We start from the raw sequence: 18,962 nt of genomic DNA, 5'->3' as shown, positions 1-18,962 counted from the left end.
CACACGCATGATAAACGCTTCTATAGCTTTAAAAGCTTTCCATCCTGTTAAAAAAGCAATGCCACTAGAGGAAGTATATAACTTAGGTTATCATTGTTGATTTGCCAAAAACTGAAGGTTAAGAGAGAGTGTCCGTATACCGTCGGTTTCACCTCTCACGGGGATATCTGTAAATCATGTCATCGCTATGAAATGACGCAGTACATTCCATTAATCTACTTCTCCATCTATTCTGATTTGCCATGTAGAATGAAATTTAGCTCCATTGAGTAGATTTACCATCCCTTGTGTTTTTATATAAAAAGGGAAATTACAGACATGCTGTATCGCACCCCATAAAAACCACAACCCGTGTTCAAAATTCCCTTTACACAATGCAAACAGCAGCATGCAAGGTGTTTCTGTGCTTCTGAAGGAAAACCGTTGGGATAAGGAATAAATTTCCCTTAAAAAGACAGGCGAGTTCATAAAGCATCAATCAATTGATTGATCTGGCCTAGCGCTGAGCCGTCTCGGGCATTATCAATAGATGGATTTAGAAGGATTCCTCGGGTCCCATTACAAGCAACACAAACGTGCAAATCGCTCTATTAATAGATTAGTTCTGACGGGGATCCAACTTGGCAGTCTCCGAGACTATAATATTCAACTGTGACCCTTCAATCCATGCTTGGACGTCGATTCACTACACGATCAAAGGTAGCACAGCTTTCTACATAATTCATCACGATTGTTGAAATGACTCAGCGTCACTGCACTGGTTTGTGAAGTACATGTGGCCGCACGTGTTTGAGACCAGTTTTAACATGCACATGTGCCCGTAGAGTTGATTCATCTCGAGTGATTACTTTGCCACATGAAGAGCAACAATAATAACCAGATGTCTCTTAAGACCCTCACGCCAGCTGTTAATTGTATGGCAAGTGGCTTACAAGCACAGTGGACGAAAGGGAATGTGTTCAGTAGGCCTGTGTTGTGTATATGGTTTAGATGTGCAAGGTGTCTTTAGCGTAGGACGAATGTAAACAGGGCTTGGCTGGGTTTGTTTGCATTGAGATCTCGGCTGAATGGATCTTTGCAACATGCCTTCATGTGCGCTCTCAACCTTTCCCAGCCATTTCAGGTCGGAATTGTATTTCATGACTTTGAAGTAATAAATTATAGCCTGCGCTGAAATTAATGGTTTTATGCATTTCATTAATGTCAAGAAGGTTACATATTTTGCTCGGTTAAGGAACCAGCGATTGCTAATGGTGTAAAATGCGAGCAAATTAATTCTTTCTGGAGTCATTCCTTACTCATGGGAATAAAAGCTCAAATGCTGACTCTTTTAATACTGTAAAAGCTCAAAAAACCTAAACCAACACTTATGTAACCAACAATTTTGCTTACAGTGGTTTCTGTGGTTCTCATCTGGTTCTGGTTGCTTCAGGGATCAGGTTTTACTTTGGACATGAAGTGGCGACATCACACGGCACCAAATTTGTTTACTATACAGAATTAAACAAAAATGTAACCCTAAAACAAACAATTTATAAATATTTATCTTTCCACATATTTGTTCGTTTCAAGAACGATGGCATGACACGCAACATTTTACCAAGTTGACATATGACTTCGCAATAAAATACACCGGAGCTTACATGAACACAACTACTTCACACGACATAGGAAGTATTTTCACCACCTTTTGAACCTATTTATATGGTTAGTTGCGTTTTATAAATGCCATTTAGCATTGTTATCTCCCTATTAGAAACAGACGTGCAACCCACCAGTTGAGAACCACTGCGCACTTGACAAACAACACTTCACACAAAAGGTTTAACTGAAGCACATCACACAGGGATACAGGATCTGGAAACAGCCTTTCAGAGTATGTGAACACACACATGCAGACAAACATTTGGAGACCGTATGGTTCAAACAAGGTTCTTCTGTTTTTGGCGTCAAGCCAAAGGCAACATGTGCAAGCAAACATATTACCAACTGTACACAGTGCTGTACATTACGGAGACGTTCAATAAAAGTAATGATAAAACCAAAGAAATGAAAGCAAAAACATTTATCTCCTTTACATTTCTTTGAGACGAGCTAAACTTTTATTGAAAGGTTCTATCGCCTTAATGATCAGAGGTACATTGAGGCCTTGAAATAACTGCTCTTGAATGTTTTAATCAAGCATGCGCAAAGTCGCAAGACTCTATATCATGTAAGAGTGAAAAAGACACGATAACGGCACTAAGAACTTTTAGTGGGCATGGGTTCTCACGTGGGCCTTTCACTCAGTTGACCCCACACAGCTGTTTGGACTGGCTTAGCTTTATTTCTACAAAGCCAGTGGGGGCAGAGAAGAGCTTTTAGAGCAGCCGATACATCAGACGGTTTGTTTACAACATTAGAGGTCAGCGGCGCAGTATTGATTGGAAAATATACTCCCAAGAGCAGTTTATTAAAAGACACCTAACACTGTGCCAATAGGTAGTACTGTCAGACTAAGGGAAAGCACGTAAATTGAATTGTCTTGATGATAAAGAAACCGGATACCCTCAAAGAGGAGTTGTATATCTGAATCAGGTTATTGTGTCACTGCGTTTGTTTCACGGGGAGAGAGGCATTTAAAGAGTCAGGTAGAGAACGTGAATGGCAACGAGGGAAGTCAGCCTTTCTGATCTTCGCAGAGGGGTCACACCCATACATCACTCACAAAGCGCTCTGCTGCTTTAATCTGACATCCAATAGTCAATTAACTCATTAAACTTGACTAGAACACATCGCATGTTCTAAGAACCGCATTAGCCTTTTTAATTACTACAATTAATGGATTGTTAAAAGACAATAACTGCCATTGTGAGCCGTGGGAAAATCAATGTTAAAAACCAAACATTAGTTTATATAAAATGCCCAGCATCAAATATTTATTTATTCAGCTCCAGTTATTTAGTTACAATTTTTCATTTGGATCTTTTACGTCTGCTTTAAATTCTAAACACATTTAGCTCATGCAATAAAAGACTAAAGGCAGTATACGTTCGTAATAAAGGATTTTCGTGTGAATAGTTCATTACAATAGGTTCCTTCATCCGTGTGCCAATCATTCATTTGACATCTATGATTATTTAATAAAAAAAAAAATGTTGATCATGATTGATGACTTATTAATTATGATGTTCGTTCTCTCTTGAAAACTCGTTCACTCATATTTCATCAGAGTTTTCCAAAAATGTCCAATAAACAGGCTTCACGATAATCTAACGCAGCATCACTGTCGCCATCTGCCTGCATATCATGCTTTTCCGTTTGCGCACATTTGTCTTAATTAAAAAATACTCAAGCATCGGGGGCTTGGTTTGACTAAATGCACGTTGTTACGCGTTATCGTTAACGTCACATACCGATGTGTTTAGCGTTTCAAGTGCGTCCGATGATGCTCTGACAAAGACGCCAAAATAGCGCACGTTAGTCTATCAAACACTTCCACCGCACGGACTGTTGTGCATTTAACTTTGCAATCGTCCACTGGACCATCAAGGACTTACCTGGAGCGTTCAAAGCTACCAGCAGGAGTATCCAAAAAGTCGCCAACATCGCCATCTCACTTTACGCCTTGCGCCAAATATCCGATCTGCTACAGCGATCTGCAAAGAGCGACTCGGCAATTCATGCAACTTCGACAGAATCCACTTCAGTCCAGCCCTTCACGATAGGACAGATGGATGCAACGTGCTTTTCTTCAACTCTTAATAAAACTGCACGTGCCGCAACGTCTGTAGTTGCTCCGCGATGAAAGCGAGTGAGTGTATGCGGAGTTTAGGACAGCCAGGTATCTAGATCACATCCAAAGCCCGTGTAATTGCGTACAGATGCTCCTCGCTCTCTGTCTGATTGTGCAGATCGGAAAGTCGTGAGAAGCACTCGACGATGCGGATAACAATAGGATAAGTTCAGATAACAGCAGTTTTCTGGAGATCCCGCTATAAAACAAGCATCCCAAACGCTGAATCCGGTTCTGCTGTTCACCCCCCTTCGGTTTGATGCCTCAATGACAAGTCCCCAGAAAGAGAGGCTTAATAACAATGCCCTGAATAACCGAGCGCTTTATGCATCCGTTCCGTTCGCTCCACGCTACACATATGTGTAGTAAGACTCTTCTGTACTTTGTTTGGCGCAGTAAAAGTAACCAGAATGTGTCCCACCGGTCCCGGTCGGGATTTGGAGTCCGGGGATTATCAGATTAATTTTGCTGGAACGGACCTGAAATCCGCTCGTCTTTCACACCGAGCAATTAATCGTTTTCCCGAAAAACAAATGGGTTGATTCTCCAGTATATGGCAACAATCCCCGGGTTTGAAAGACTTCAGGCAATGCTGCCACAACCTGAACTGTAATAGTGAAGCTGATACGAGCGCGAGGAGAGATCCGAATCGGGGTGACGTCAGAGGAGGCGGGGCTTCCGCGCAAGTGAGGAGCGAGTACTAGTAGGCGGATTTAAATCGCCATTGCGCAAAGTTAACTCTGAGGTGAGGATTGCGTTTGCAGACAAGATGAAAATCTATACCTTTACAGAGATCGTCTAACTGATAAACCGCAAGATATCAGCTTGATAGTATCGTGTGTGAGGTCAAATGTTTACTAGGTAAACTTATTTTCACCCCCATCTGTATATTTTGTGTAGAGAAGCGCTTTGACAGAAACACAAGATTTGACAACGTCAGGCACTTTTTCCGCCGTAAAGCGGAGGTTAATCAGAACTCGGCTGTATTACGCTATCTTTAAACATTTCGTCTGACTGAATCGTGTTATTTAATAACGGAAGTAACTGTTTACATTTCATAAATTGATTTCAGGCTAGACTGTCAGTCTGAGAGAGAATATGAAGTGATTGAGAGGAGGTGGAAATAGTAAAACACTTCCCTCTGCTGGTCACCCTCACATGACTCCCTGAGATCCTCGGAGTAAACCAAACGGGACATTAGCCTGCAGCTTGAAGGTTTATGTTTACGTTCCTTATGGACATTTACCACAGTTTACTACTTTAATAGCTATATTTTTATTTTCACTTACATTTACTATAATAAAATGATTGTTTATATTCATAAGACTTATTCATTTTGGATCATTTGTTTACCTCAGGAGATAAGAGCAGTAGTACAAGTAGTTCTTATTATAAAGAGAATGCTGCCACCAAGGTTTGGTGGTATGAACAAATATCTTATATCATGTGCGTGATTTATATCCCTGTATATAGCACAACCTAGGCTGCGTCCGAAATCGCCTACTTCCATACTATATAGTAGGCGAAAATGAGTATGAGTCATGAATAGTATGTCCGAAACCTCAGTATGCAAAAAAGAATAGGCGAGAAATACCCGGATGGTCTACTACTTCCGCCGAGATTCCTGAGTGTAGATCGGATGGACACTTATCTATCCATGATGCCACGGGAGCTGAGCAACGGTCAAATTTCACAAGTAAATCAAATAAATATAGCGGAAAACTTTACGGCGGACGTCCGTTTTTAATGTCAGTGCCAATAAATGAATTTCTCGTGACTACATTATGTTTTTATCAACTCTCACGTGTAGGTTGTTGTTAAAACGTCATAGGTCAAAGAGCATACGGGTCACATGACCTTAAAACATGGCGGGCGCAGTATGTCTGAAATGTATTCATACTACACCCACTCATACTGTATAGAACGTACTGTTTTAACGGCCGATAAGTAGGTACTTATTTAAATTCAGTACGTACTGTGTGCGATTTCGGACGCAGCACTAGTTTGGGCTAAATGGGTTGTAATGTGTCTCACCCAATCAAAATGTAGATTGTAAAACTTTATGTCACGTTATTACTGTTGTATGGAATATATCATCATACCACTCAGCCCTGTTGCCACATTATCATGACACTTCCAACATCTGCAACAACCTGTGATCCATTGACACAAATTCTTTTTAAACATTGTGCATAAAATATGGTGACTCTTGAAGAATTGTACTCTGTTATGAATTTATATACACTCGAAGTATTCAGTTCCCATGCACTGTGGGTGGGAGTTTTTCCTCAACAATTTACAAATTGGAATGACTGATGACTTCATTCTTCAAAACATGCATCCTGTAATGTTGATGGAACAACACTGTTTGTCGTCTCCCCAAAGCACGATCTAGTGTTTGATGCATGGAAGTGTTTTGACTCATGTTGAGGCATGCGCAACATGAGAGGTTTCAAAACAACCTGCTTGCCTGGTCTTCATTCTCTGTCTTCTACATAAATGACCAGAAAGACGGGGAATAAATAAAGCATGCCCATCTACATAAGTTATGAGTGGTCCCAGTGCACCGTGCTTTTACGTTTACAAAAGATCCAAACACGCGACTCCGAAGCTCACCCATGGCGTGAAACATCCCCTTCACCATTTGTTGCTAAAATAAACAATCGCCCCTCTCCGCCCCAACTTTCCTTTCCGCAAATACAAACACTTGTTTAGACACAAACATGCACTAGTTTAGCCAGCCATTCATTGTGGGGCCGCATTATTGTTGTATGTACACAAATCTCTAAACATCTCCCATGGGAGAAAAAGAGAAGCAAAAATATACAATAAATTGTTCCATATGGCGGAAATGATCATCAATCACAGCTGAGGCATTGAGAGTGAAGGGGGTGATATGCACACATTTGAGTGTCTTTGAATGGTTTAATGCCAATATTGTGTGCGTTGGCGTATTTGACGCGCTTTAGCTTACAGAAGTCATGCCTCAAGGATCATCATTTATGAGAGTTAACACCCATGACCATGCTATTGAAAATGACTGAGCTTCTGACTGATTCAATGGTTAGAATAATTTCTTTCTCTTAGACTTTGCTGGAATGGGACCAAGGACTCTATAACTAACACAATACATAAAAATGTACATATTAGGTTTCAATTTCTATTTAAAAGGCATTAAAATGTAATACAACATACAGCCTCAAGCATTCAAACAACCTAGAAGGATCGCATGGATAATGTTACAGACTATAAATGTATAGTTTCTTGAGTGATTTTATCTGTCCTGCAGAGGGACGATTTGTGGATCTGGACTGTGTCGGGATTTTAGTAATATCCAGGACATTAGAGAACAAAAGAATGTTTCCGCTTTGGATGTCACTGTTAAATTGATTCTTGTGGGACAGAGCTACATATGCATCGTTCTTAGGACGTGTTTTACGACCAACAGTACAGTATCGTGTTGTAGATATGTGATACTGTCAGCATTTGAAACCTAATACATAGAACTGAAAAAGTATTTAAATAAAATACATAGTATGACGCTCACGATGGAAACGCGCAAACAGGGGTATCGTGAAGTACTGCTTTATTACATCCATGATTTTTACTTTTTTATTTCAAATTGGTCCACTGAGATCAAGCTGGATTGTGATGCTTTTTGTAACTTAGTTTCAATAAATGTTTTGTGTGTGTGCGTGTGTTACAGTACGATTTCACAGTTGTTAGTTGTTCTTTTATGATATGACCTCTTTTAACAATTGGTGCTATTTATAAAACCTGGACTATAACGAAATCTAGGCTTTGCAGAGGAGCCGTGCGAGAAAATAGAAAGTGCACATTATTTAGAGATTGAAAGACAGTAAAAGAAATGAGGTTGGTCTCACAAGATAATATTTAAGGGAGAAAAAATCTTTGCTACCCCACAGCTGTTTGTACATGCAGAGCATGATAAGAGCCAGCAGTCATTTGTTTTCACTTGCCGCTATCTTTCATTATTCCACCTTCAGAATAATCAAATCTAACATTAGACTTTTGCGTTTTCGATTTCCTGCCCTCTGCATAGCCATTTAGCATCTTGTTTACTCTTTACCACAGAAGGCAGAACCCGCATGCAGATGACTTGCTCAGTTTCTGCGCGACTGACGATCGCTGCGATTTTCTTCAACAATTACCAGCCTGATGTGATCAGTGGGGTCCTAAACAAGCAACATTTCTATTTCATTTTTAAAGGAGAAAACAGACTTCTGAATGCTGTCAACTCTCACCTGATTGGCTGATCCATCATTAAAACAACACAGGCTAACTGTTTATTGATTAAACTTCCATGAGTACTCCTAAACCACACTCTGAGCTAGTCTAACTCTTTAGCCATGACTCTTAGGCGAACTCAGTGCCATCTGCCAGCTCAGCTACATACCATCTGGGATGCATTTGCCTCTCCGTCCGTGATATCACTTCACTGGGTGTTTATCGGCGATCAGACTCATGCAGTACCACACTCTTGGAACTCAGCGTGGGGGGGGGGGGGAAGGGGGGAAATCTCATGCCACTGTCAGGTCAATGCTTTGGCAAACTCCTGTGATTGCAGGTGAGACAACAGATAACACGTCAGGCTGGATTTACCAGCCAATGTATCCATGGACAGCGTTTCAAAAGCTCACATTCGTATGTAAATGTTTCAAACTTTTTAACAGCATTGACACACAAAAAGATCTATGCCAGTGGTTCTCACACTTTTTAATTGTGAGTCCCCCTTGTGTAGGGTGCATCCCGTTGTGCCCCCCCCAAATGAAGTCTTAGAATTTTGATAAACCAAAAACATGTTAAATTATACAATGCCAGAACATCAGTTCTTTTGGTTGGTGGCCTTATTTTTCTGATGTTTGATTGCACAGAGTGTATGATTAATTCTATATTTCATAAAACGTGATCCCGGTTTCATCTTGCCCTCCTCCCCTAGTTTGAGAACTACCGATCTATGCTAATGTTTTCAGGTCCCATTTATGTGTAATTCTAACTGAGATTCTCCACATGGATTCTAATCTCCATTGGTGAGTAAGAGCCAGTGATTTTATGTGAAACATGTTAGATATCGTTATAACACAAAAATGGCCTAACCCCAGAATAGCCCATTTAAAACCTAACTCTTACTTTCCCCTTAGGCGGAACTCAATGTTCTTATTTAAAAAAGATGTGTCATTAAAATCCTTTATGAGGACAAAACTGCCTTTCTGTTGCCATTCGTTACTTTCTATTTCATAATTTATTTATGTTCAGTATGATTTATTATGTGGCTCAGCTCTCGAATATAAGACTCTTCCTTTATGCCTTAAGTATACTTTTTACTTACTAATGTTTTTTTATGTGTACACTAGGGTATGCGTACAGTCAAATCCTCTTAAAGTATACTTCATTCGAAAGCATGCAAAAACCAGATGGTTGGTGAATAAGCACTGCGACATCTTGCCACCTTGTGAACTTACTAATAGTGCAAACTAATAGAGTTTGCACAGTCTACAGAGAGAAAATATGTGGTTGCTCATACACTAATCTACACATAGGAGTCAAGGTGTGCTATGGGGTGTAGTTGCCTGGGTGGCCTAAACACATGATTAGGTGGTCCAGGCCCCCTTGTGGTGGCGAACCTGTCTTTTACCACAATTTCATTTTAGAGATTAGGATGAGAAAGAAATGAAAAAATTCTGCAGTTGAGAAAAAGAAAAGCCCAATCGAGAGCTGAAGAGAAATTTAAACAAATATGAAAAGAAAGAAAATAGGAAAACTTATCAGCATCAGCAATAGGAAGAAAGAGGCTTTTCCTGTTAACTGAACGTCCCTGTTTACATCTGCTATAACATTTGTCTTGTGTGATCCAATCACATGTGGTCAGGCAAGACAGATTGCTGTTTACACCAGGTATTAACATGCATCTCAGATGTGTCTGCTGCGACCACTTTCATCTTATTTTGAGGAGAGGATCTTTGATCTCATGACAGCATACATTACTTGCTACATGTTGCCATGTTATTGCAAGTGTTTAAAAAAGCTTTGGTGCATTATATATTGGAAAATTACCTAAAATTCAGAAAGTGATGTTTTGAACAAATAGAGGACCTGTATTTTTTGGATCTCGAATGTGCGTGCTTCATATGGATATCAGAAATATTGATATTGAAGGTGCAGTCTTGTTAGTACTGTGTTTGACCATAGTTACTGGACAGTTATTGTCTGTTAAGGGTCCAGTGTGTAACTTTTTTTAAAGTTTTTTATTTTTTAAGTATAAGTTAAAAAAAATGTTTTGCACAAAAAACAGAAAAAATTAAGTAAATCTACTAGTTGACTTTTTTAAGTGTAATTCTTACAAAAACTTATGATGATTAGAAAAAAGCAATACTGAAGCCTCTCCCCTAACCCCAACCCCTAAACCTAACGTCACTGGTACGAAAGCAAAGCGTACTAAAACATATGTATAAGATTGTACGAATTAACCACCTCGTAAAACATTTACAAATTTCCATGACATTCCATGAAAAGAGAAGATAATTTTTTTTTGTTAAAATACTTTAAATTATGCATCACGCTTAGGTTGAGGTTTATCGCTCTGCCCTAAATTTACAGGTTGAATGTCAGACTTCAAGCGTAGTTCCAGACATTACTACCAAGTAGGTGCTGGTAAAGTTCAGAGTCTCAAATGCAGCATAAGCGGAGTGGACATGATAACAGTCAGAAAGATAGACAGAAAAACGTGAAAACCATGTTATTATTCAAAAAGTCCAAGAGTGTTCCAGGAGTCTTATATTTGTGTTGTTACATTTCAGGATAATTCTCATTATTTTAGACAAAAAATAATTAGACGAATTTGAATGGTTGAAACACAGTACTATTCGCTACGATTCGCTTTTGCACCAAACAGAGCATAACAGTCTTTAGATGTCTGGCAGTGTTAGCTCAAGAGAGACATAAATCACCCCATATGGTGAATTACTGAACATGACTGGACATGGTTGGACAAACCAGTAGGGAATTAGCTCAAATAAAATGTGATCACATTATGATGAATTATATAAAGAGTGTCAAAAGATAAAGAAAATATAAAAAGGCTTATACAATCAGCATTTTAACATTCAGCATTCTGAAATAAATGATTACACATGATTTTTGGAGGGTGCTAAATTATTGCACATTCAAAAAAGTGTCTGAGTTGGTTAGAAATGTGACATTCAAAATCGTATTTATACCTGGAATTACAGTTTTAGGATTACGAAATTTCCCTTTTTCAAATTGTTGGGCTGATAACTTGCCATAAAAATACAAAATCAAACTATTGGTCTCTCAATTTCAGACATTACTGTACAGTATATTCCTGTTTACTTGGAAAGCTTCAACCACAGAAGCAGCAAAATAAGTCTCAGTTATACATATTTGGTTTAACAAACCCTTTGAAGTAGTGAATTGTTCAGCACTGAGGTCATCTCTACCTCTATCAAACATCTGACTATAATGAAAAGCGGTTAACCACACGCAGCGCTCCGTAATGCCCATGCGTCTCTCTCACATATATTTTCCTGTCATGCTGAAGAGGCCGCCCCATCTGAACATCTTACGTTAATACTGTTCAAAAACACCATCGCAGTCTTCTATTTATTACTTCAAAATATATGACTTCCGCCTGACCTCGACGCTCCATTAAAGCGAGCAAAGATGAGTGCACTGATAATCTGATGAGAGAACTGAAGTGGGAAGACCTCCGTATGACCTGCCACCAACAGCAACCCATAACAGTAATGGCTATGGCACTGCTGATTATCAAGATACAGCCGTGAATTACGTGGGATTGTGTGTAATGCTCAGATTAGGGAAGACTGGTGTGTTAATGCTTGGAACTTCCCTGGAGGTGTGTGTTAACAGTAATCACAGCTATTGACTCGGATGTTCACGGGGATAACGCTCACTTCGAGCATGGAAATCTACAGGTATTCTGCTAATGTGTCTGCGTAACATTTAAAAGGGTCAGTGTCAGCGTCTTGCAGAATGCAACTACTTAGCAGCTAGGGCTGTCAATCATTTACATATTGTGCCAATCAATTCTTCGACTTAATCTCCATGAATCACATTTTTATTTGCCAAGAAAATCCCCCAAAAACCCAACACTGTGAAAACATTTTTGAGAGGTAAAAATGTGTTTGAAGTGGTAATATAGCTTAACTATTTCATACCGTTCATTATGGTATAACAATGATTTAATCAGACTCATTGAATATATCACAAGAGAGTAACAATGAAATGCTCAAGAACAGGGGCGGCGCCAGGACTTTTTTCTTGGGGGTGCTAAGGGGGTCTTAACAGTTTAGAGGGTGGGATAATAAAATAATTGAATGAATGAATGCCTTAGCTAGACATGCAATTTTTCCGTTTAAATACAGAATGGCTTCTTAAAAATATTGTTTTAAGCGCATTAGCCTACACTTCTCCCATGGGTGCACTTAACGTTAGTTATAGTTAGGCTATTGTTCATTAAGATTTTGTGAACATAGAACAAGCTTACATTATATCCTGTGTTTTTTGTTGAAAACATTATGCAGTGTGTAAAGTAGCCTGCCTACGAAACAAACGTATTTATGAACTTAACTAAAAAAAAAACACAGAAAAAGCAAATGAAGCAGAATACAGCAATGAACATACAGAACGTTCTGTAGTATACAGTTGGCATAGAGTTTTGTTATCACTTCACAAGTTTCTGTTAAGAAAAACTAGCATATCCACAAGCACAAGGTTCGAGTCTTTTCACTACGGGTCCTTCACTAGCCTAATTATTCCTTCTATAGCCAAAAGCAAACTAATAAACAGTAATGCTATACTCTTCTGTTCTTTGAATAGAAACTGAATTCTTATTTCAGCAAAGACCACGACGTGTTCCCATAAAGTGCAGATTAATCAAAACGTTGAATATATTCACAATAGGCCTGAACTCCATATAATCTGTTGTAGTTTTACAATTCTGTAACTATAATATAAACTCAGATAGCACCCGCGCTCCACGTACAAAAACAACACATCATCTGATTTGCCACGGCGGGCATAACAATCCGCTTTACCTGCTCTTGAGGTCTGCTCTCTGCGGTAAGATGGAGAGCTTCTCTTCCAGGTCAATGCGATTTGTTTTAAGTAATGTTTTATTGAGTTCGCTGCTATCAAAAAGTCACATTTTCTTACACTAAAGTACAGGAAAATTTTGACTGGGCAGCCAACCACAAATTGAGAGTCTTATCAAACATTATCCAAAAATACATTTTATTTATTTTTTATTGATTTTGGATGTTATCCGCTTGTTTGTTATTATATTAAAATCAATAAAGTGATAATATTTTAAGAAATAAAATATTTATATAAAATATCAGTGGGACTATTCATCATTGGTGAGAGGGACAATATACCCGTCAGGTCTGTTTAGTTACGTTGCCAGACGTTCACCCCAACAACTTCATTATTAAACACTCGTCAGCCACTTTTCAATCTTTTTTCATTTTATTAAGAATAAATGGCTTTATGATCTGATATATGATTGGGAAAATAGTCGACGGGAGGCAGATTCGAACCTGTGACGATCTGAAGTAGTCAACATAGGCTTTACTCTCTACGCGCTCCATTCCAATTCTATTCTCTATTCCAATCAGAAACTGGTGGGCAGAGTTAGTGTACATAGCCTGTGTTTACAAGACTTTTACACTCCATAAAATATATTAGGAAATCCTTGGGGGTGCTTTGCTGGGGCTAAGCAGTTTTCTGAAGGGGCTATAGCCCCAGCAAGCCTCCCCAGCGCCGCCACTGCTCAAGAATTAGAAAATATCTTATTATTGATAATATTATTATCAGGGCCATACGGAATCTGATTTCTGTTTAAACTCTGAAAACACAAGACCAAATTAGTACTCTGAATACATTTAAACCCACAGAAAATGTGTATGTCAAGACCAGATGAATAAAACCAACATCAGTCACCAACTTCATAAACCAACATCAGTAGATAGAATACACAAAATATTAACTTTATTAAAGGGTTAGTTAACAAAAAAACAAAAACTGTAAGATATTTATTCATCTTCAGAACACAAATTAAGTCAGAGAGCTTTCTGACCCCCTATAGACAGCAATGCAACATACACTCACAGCACAAAAAGTTAGTAAAGATGCTGTCATTTTTTTTTATTGAGTACACAGTCTTAATACAACAAAATGGCATCAATAACTATATAAAATAAATTAACAAACAAAACAATACAAATAACAAAGTATTTCAGCAAACACTAATAGGAAAGTTAATGATATAAAAAGAATATAAATACAACAGATTATACAACACAAACAGAGAGTAAAGATGTCGTCATTCACATTTTTGAAAGTCTAGTAGTCTGACTGCATATTTAGGCATCCAGCGTTCACAGCACATACATGTGGAGCAGACGCAGGACCTGGCGTTTTACATCAGCACCACACGCATGCGTCGCATGCTCTTCTGGACACGGAGGAGAGGAAATTGCTGAATAAAGTCGTTATTTTTGTATTATTGTGCACAAAGAAGTATTCTCTGTGCTTTATAAAATTAAGGTTGACCACTGAAGTCAACATAGACTATTTCAATGACGTCTTTACAAATTTGTGCTTTGAGTATACGTTGCGTTGCTGTCTATGGGGATCTCAGAAAGCTCTCGGATCTCATCAAAACAACCTAAATTTGTGTTCAGAAGTCGTACGGTTGTGGAACGACTTGAGCGTGAGTATTGGTAAACTATCCCTTTAAGTATGTTCACGCCACACAAATCCTCACAAATCCCTATTTTCACCAGGCTGTCCTGACCTAATATTTATAAAACCCTTATTGTGAGAATACACTTCCACCTACCCCAAAATAAGCCCCTTCACTTACCATCCTCTAATGTCTGCTGTTACAAAAACATAACAACACTGAAATTACGCTTTGGAAGACAGAATAAAAACACACACAAAAGAGAAAATGATTTGTGTACTTGTAATTATGACTCAAACGCTTGTTGTTACCGAGATATAGCCAAGCCCCATAGCAACAGTTTCCCATGTGCCCCCGTATTTAATATATTTCATATTTTGCGCACGAGTTCTTCACACACACAGGTACGACAGCGGCGCAGCAGACCGCTGCCAGAGGGAAGGCATCGATATGAAAGATGAACTTCAGTCGTGATTATAGGAATCACTTTAGCGTTAACACCCCAGCAAAGGATATCAGTCATTTACATCACAAAGGCTCTGTAATGATCAATGACGGGTGTCCAGGAGTGAACGGTGACAGTAAAGTGACATGCCCGCCGTATTTTAACAGATACTCTCCTTCTCTGCTGGAAGCTCCTGCCTAATAGAGGAACAAAAGCAGGAGATAAGAGACACACATAAATCATGTCAACGCTCTCAAACCATCGCATTGTCCTCAGGAATGGCGTTGGAACTGAAACAGATTACCACTATCAAAACTTGTGATGAAAACAATTAACACCTCAGGCTTCTGACAGACACAGCTCTGTGCGGTTAGGTAATGAATTTACCTCATTGCTATTAAGCTCTCGATGCCACATGGCTGTTATATCGAGCACTTATCGAGCGCAGATGCTGGCTTGGACGTACTTAACCTCACAAGTGTAAATAACTACAGCACGACTTTGCCATCGCCTGTAAACACAAGACGTGGACACACAAGACAGCAGACCCCAGACCAGGTCCTGTCTGTGCTTCTTTTCACAACTAGCAAACATATAACCCCACTCTGTGACTTTCTCCATTTTCACCAGCTCTGTTGAACTGTCATTGAACTTGGTGTCTGTCTATTTGCTCGCCACAGATGCAATTTGGCTCGGTGCACTTTCATGCCAAGACCACATACTCTGTGACATCTAATAGGCTTTTCCTGAGGTTAGAAACACCAGAAGAGAAAGTATGAGGGAAGTATACTGTACTTCAAAGACATACCTGCAACTCGGCTAGCTCAGTGTGAATAAATGCTTTTCAGACGAATGATTTCAACTTAGAAGTGGCTTTATGGCAGTTTGTTGACTGGTATTACAGATCAATTTAACATGATACAGTTTTATTGTATTCTCTAGGAAATTGTATTCCCTTTGAATTTACCAATTACTTTTGAAGAATGACTTCACCACAATCAGCTGCTAAACAATATTTAAGTATTTACTTTACTTTACAATATTTACTTCATTCATCTTCAAAACACAAATTAAGATAGTTTTGATGAGGTCTGAGAGCTTTCTGACCTCCCACAGACAGCAACGCAACGTCCTCAAAGCACAAAAATGTTAGTAAAGATACTGTCACTTACATTCTGAAAGACGAGTGTGAACGCATTCAGTTGTAATCGCATTACAAACAAACAAGAAATACAACACAAACATGCTTTTCAAGCAAAAAAGTTAGACGTACCATTTAAAAAAGATATTTGCACAAGACAGTGTAATGCAATAACTTGCTAAATGATGTTTAACAATGAAAATGTTGTTTTAAAACAGAAATCTATATAACTAACAAACAGGTTTCACATTCTTTCCGATCGTTGATCATCTTCCACACATCACAGCACAATATTTGCGTAAATCAGGGATCTCCAACAAAATTGCAAGATTGGCTAATCATGAATATGTTATCTCCGTCAAAGAAGCGAAAAGTTGATGATGTCTTAAACCGGGGGAAATCTGTTGTTCTGCATTAAATAATAATAATATAAAGTGTTCAGATGCAAAACCCTTACCTCCGTCAAAAATGATTTCACGAGTGAATCTTGTCCACACATGTTATTCAAATAATTTCCCTTCAAAACCCGCTAAATACCACACTCTGCCCGGTCTGAAATATCTGATATTAATGAAAATAAATGTAGGAGCCTGATAAAAAAATGGCCATTTAAAAGAAATGAGGTCTGACGGATTATTGGTTATGATCAAATTCCATTCATAATCGTATAAAATCGTGTCCTGTGTCAAAAAAAGTCCTGTGTCAGCTGCCGTGGTGCTTTGAAAGGGAGGGGTGGAGTGAGCTGTTGATTCGCAACCTCACCGCTAGATGTCACTAAATTTCATACACTGGACCTTTAAAATAATTTAACAAAATAATTACAATTTTTAAGTAATTAAAAGAAAAACTATGTTTTTTGCAGGAGAGATTAAAAATTTCCAACAGCAGCCAGACTGAACATCCTACAGCCTTGTCTTTGTTATAAAAAAAGAACAACATGCAGCATAATTTCCCACAATGCTTTGTGCCATTCTGCTTTTGTTTGCTCACTTTAGTATCTTTGTGACACTAGAGCATTGTATTGGGTGTTTCATTTCCCACCCTCTATGCTAATTCCTAACATCACAGCAGCTGAAGCATTGGTCTGTAATCACAGTATGGACAAAGTGCACTAACGCATGGCTCAACTCTTTTTGGTAATTTTTGGTTTCCTTTCGTCCTCTTGCTCTGTGTTTCTCAGAAAGCTTTTATTTTAAGAGCTCTCCGAACACGAAGCACTCATACGGGCTGAAGAGAATGGCTAGGGTGCGACTGGAAGTGTGTCCTATCTGTAAATCTTTCATTTAAGACTGAAGCTTCAAAGGTCCCACTGTGAGGAATGTGTACGTTGGAGAGTGACTAGCTTGGTGGCTTGTCCAATATTCTCTGCTCTCTCTGTGTATGTGTTTGTGAAGAGGAGGAAAGATAGCTGGAGTGAAGGTCCCTTGCTAGGGCAAAATTGTACACTACACAGCCTCTTAAAGTGAGAAAAAGAGGATTAAGTAATATAGATAAAATTTAAGCTCCCTGATCATCTCAACACTTTGTGTTTTGTTTCATTTGTTACTACAGTGCTGTTGGCTTTTACAATATATACAAAGTGACAACAGTGGCTGTCTACTTTTTAAGCAGCTTTCTGGAAGCTCTTCAAAGCCTCCAAAAACTCACCATAACACTGATTCTTGTTTATGGCAACAACAGCTTTGATGGTGGATTTCTCTTCAGAATTCGTATATCAACACCTCAGAGCTCACGGTGGGCCTGTCTAAAAATGTTTCAACGTTATCGCTACACATCAATTTCTCTGACACTTTAAAATGGACTTCCTTCTTTTGAGGTCCACAAGAAAGATTTTCTTGTGGTCCACAATAAAAGATCAAAGTACATACACTTGAAAAGACATCTTGTAAGTCACTGTCTTGAGGGTTAGAAGTGGTGGATGAAGATAAATGTATATAGCACCTCAACACTGTCAGGTGGAGATTTTGTTGTAGTCAGTTGATAGCCAGTATTTTCATCATGACAAAAGGCCAGAGGGGACTGTTCTGTAGACTGAGCAATGAATGAGGAAATTACTTACCTTTAAACGTGAATGTGAGGGAAGAAGCTGAGGGTGTTTCAAGCCATTTCTGATTTAAACATTAAAAGACCCTTTTAAAGATCCCATTCATTTAGCATGAAATAAATACATTTAAAACAATTCTGTCATCATTTATTCATCCTCATGTTGTTCAAAACGTGTGCAGTATATGACTCTTTCTTCAGTGGAACACAAATTAAGATGTTCTGAGAATTGTCTCACTGGGTTTGTGTCCATACAATGAAAGTAAATGGCGAAGTTGTTTAGCTACCAACATTCTTCAAAATTCTTCTTTTGTGCTCTGCAGAAGAAAGAAAGTCATGCAGGTTTGAAATGACATGAGGATAAGTAAATGATGACATTTTTCATTTTTTTTTAATCCTAGTTGAAACCATAGGTACAACGTAGAGTCATCTCTATTTTGGTATTAATAGATATGCAGAGACTTGAACCAGTAAATCATTTATTTTCAAAAGCTACACTAGTAATACGTCATTAAAGGGATAGTTCACCCAAAAATAAAGATTCTGTCATGAATTACTCAATCTCAAGTTGTTCCAAATCTGTATATATTTCTTTGTTCTGTTGAACACACCAGCAACAGAGATTTCTGGGGCACCATTGACTACCATTAAAATGGTTGTCAAAGGTGCCCCAGAACTGTTCGTTTTCCTAAATTCCTAAAAATATCCTCTTTTGTGTTCAACAGAAATATATATAAATAGTGAATCTCTATGAAACTCTAGACGGCGCAGTCTTTAAAGTCTAAACCTATCCGACATAATAACTACTACACGG

The 18,962-nt window shown here is 38.6% G+C and overlaps 1 protein-coding gene across 5 annotated transcripts in view; it reads right to left on the bottom strand.

Annotated features, from left to right (window-relative positions):
• nectin1b (nectin cell adhesion molecule 1b) overlaps window positions 1-4,418 on the bottom strand; it is a 231,608-nt gene extending 227,190 nt beyond the window's left edge. For 3 of the 5 annotated variants that reach the window (XM_057348642.1, XM_057348640.1, XM_057348641.1), the window contains exon 1: window positions 3,540-4,417. In XM_057348642.1, coding sequence (XP_057204625.1) covers window positions 3,540-3,594 — 55 coding nt within the window. In that variant the 5' untranslated portion in view covers window positions 3,595-4,417. Of the gene's footprint in view, window positions 1-3,539 lie in introns of all 5 variants that reach the window. The other 2 variants (XM_057348639.1, XM_057348643.1) reach the window with 2 other exon arrangements.
• Between the last annotated feature and the right edge of the window lie 14,544 nt (window positions 4,419-18,962).

This window comes from Triplophysa rosa, linkage group LG12 (genome assembly GCF_024868665.1).
Source record: "Triplophysa rosa linkage group LG12, Trosa_1v2, whole genome shotgun sequence".
In the NCBI taxonomy this organism is placed as follows: Eukaryota; Metazoa; Chordata; class Actinopteri; order Cypriniformes; family Nemacheilidae; genus Triplophysa; species Triplophysa rosa.
This window is presented reverse-complemented; position numbering and strand designations above follow the sequence as displayed.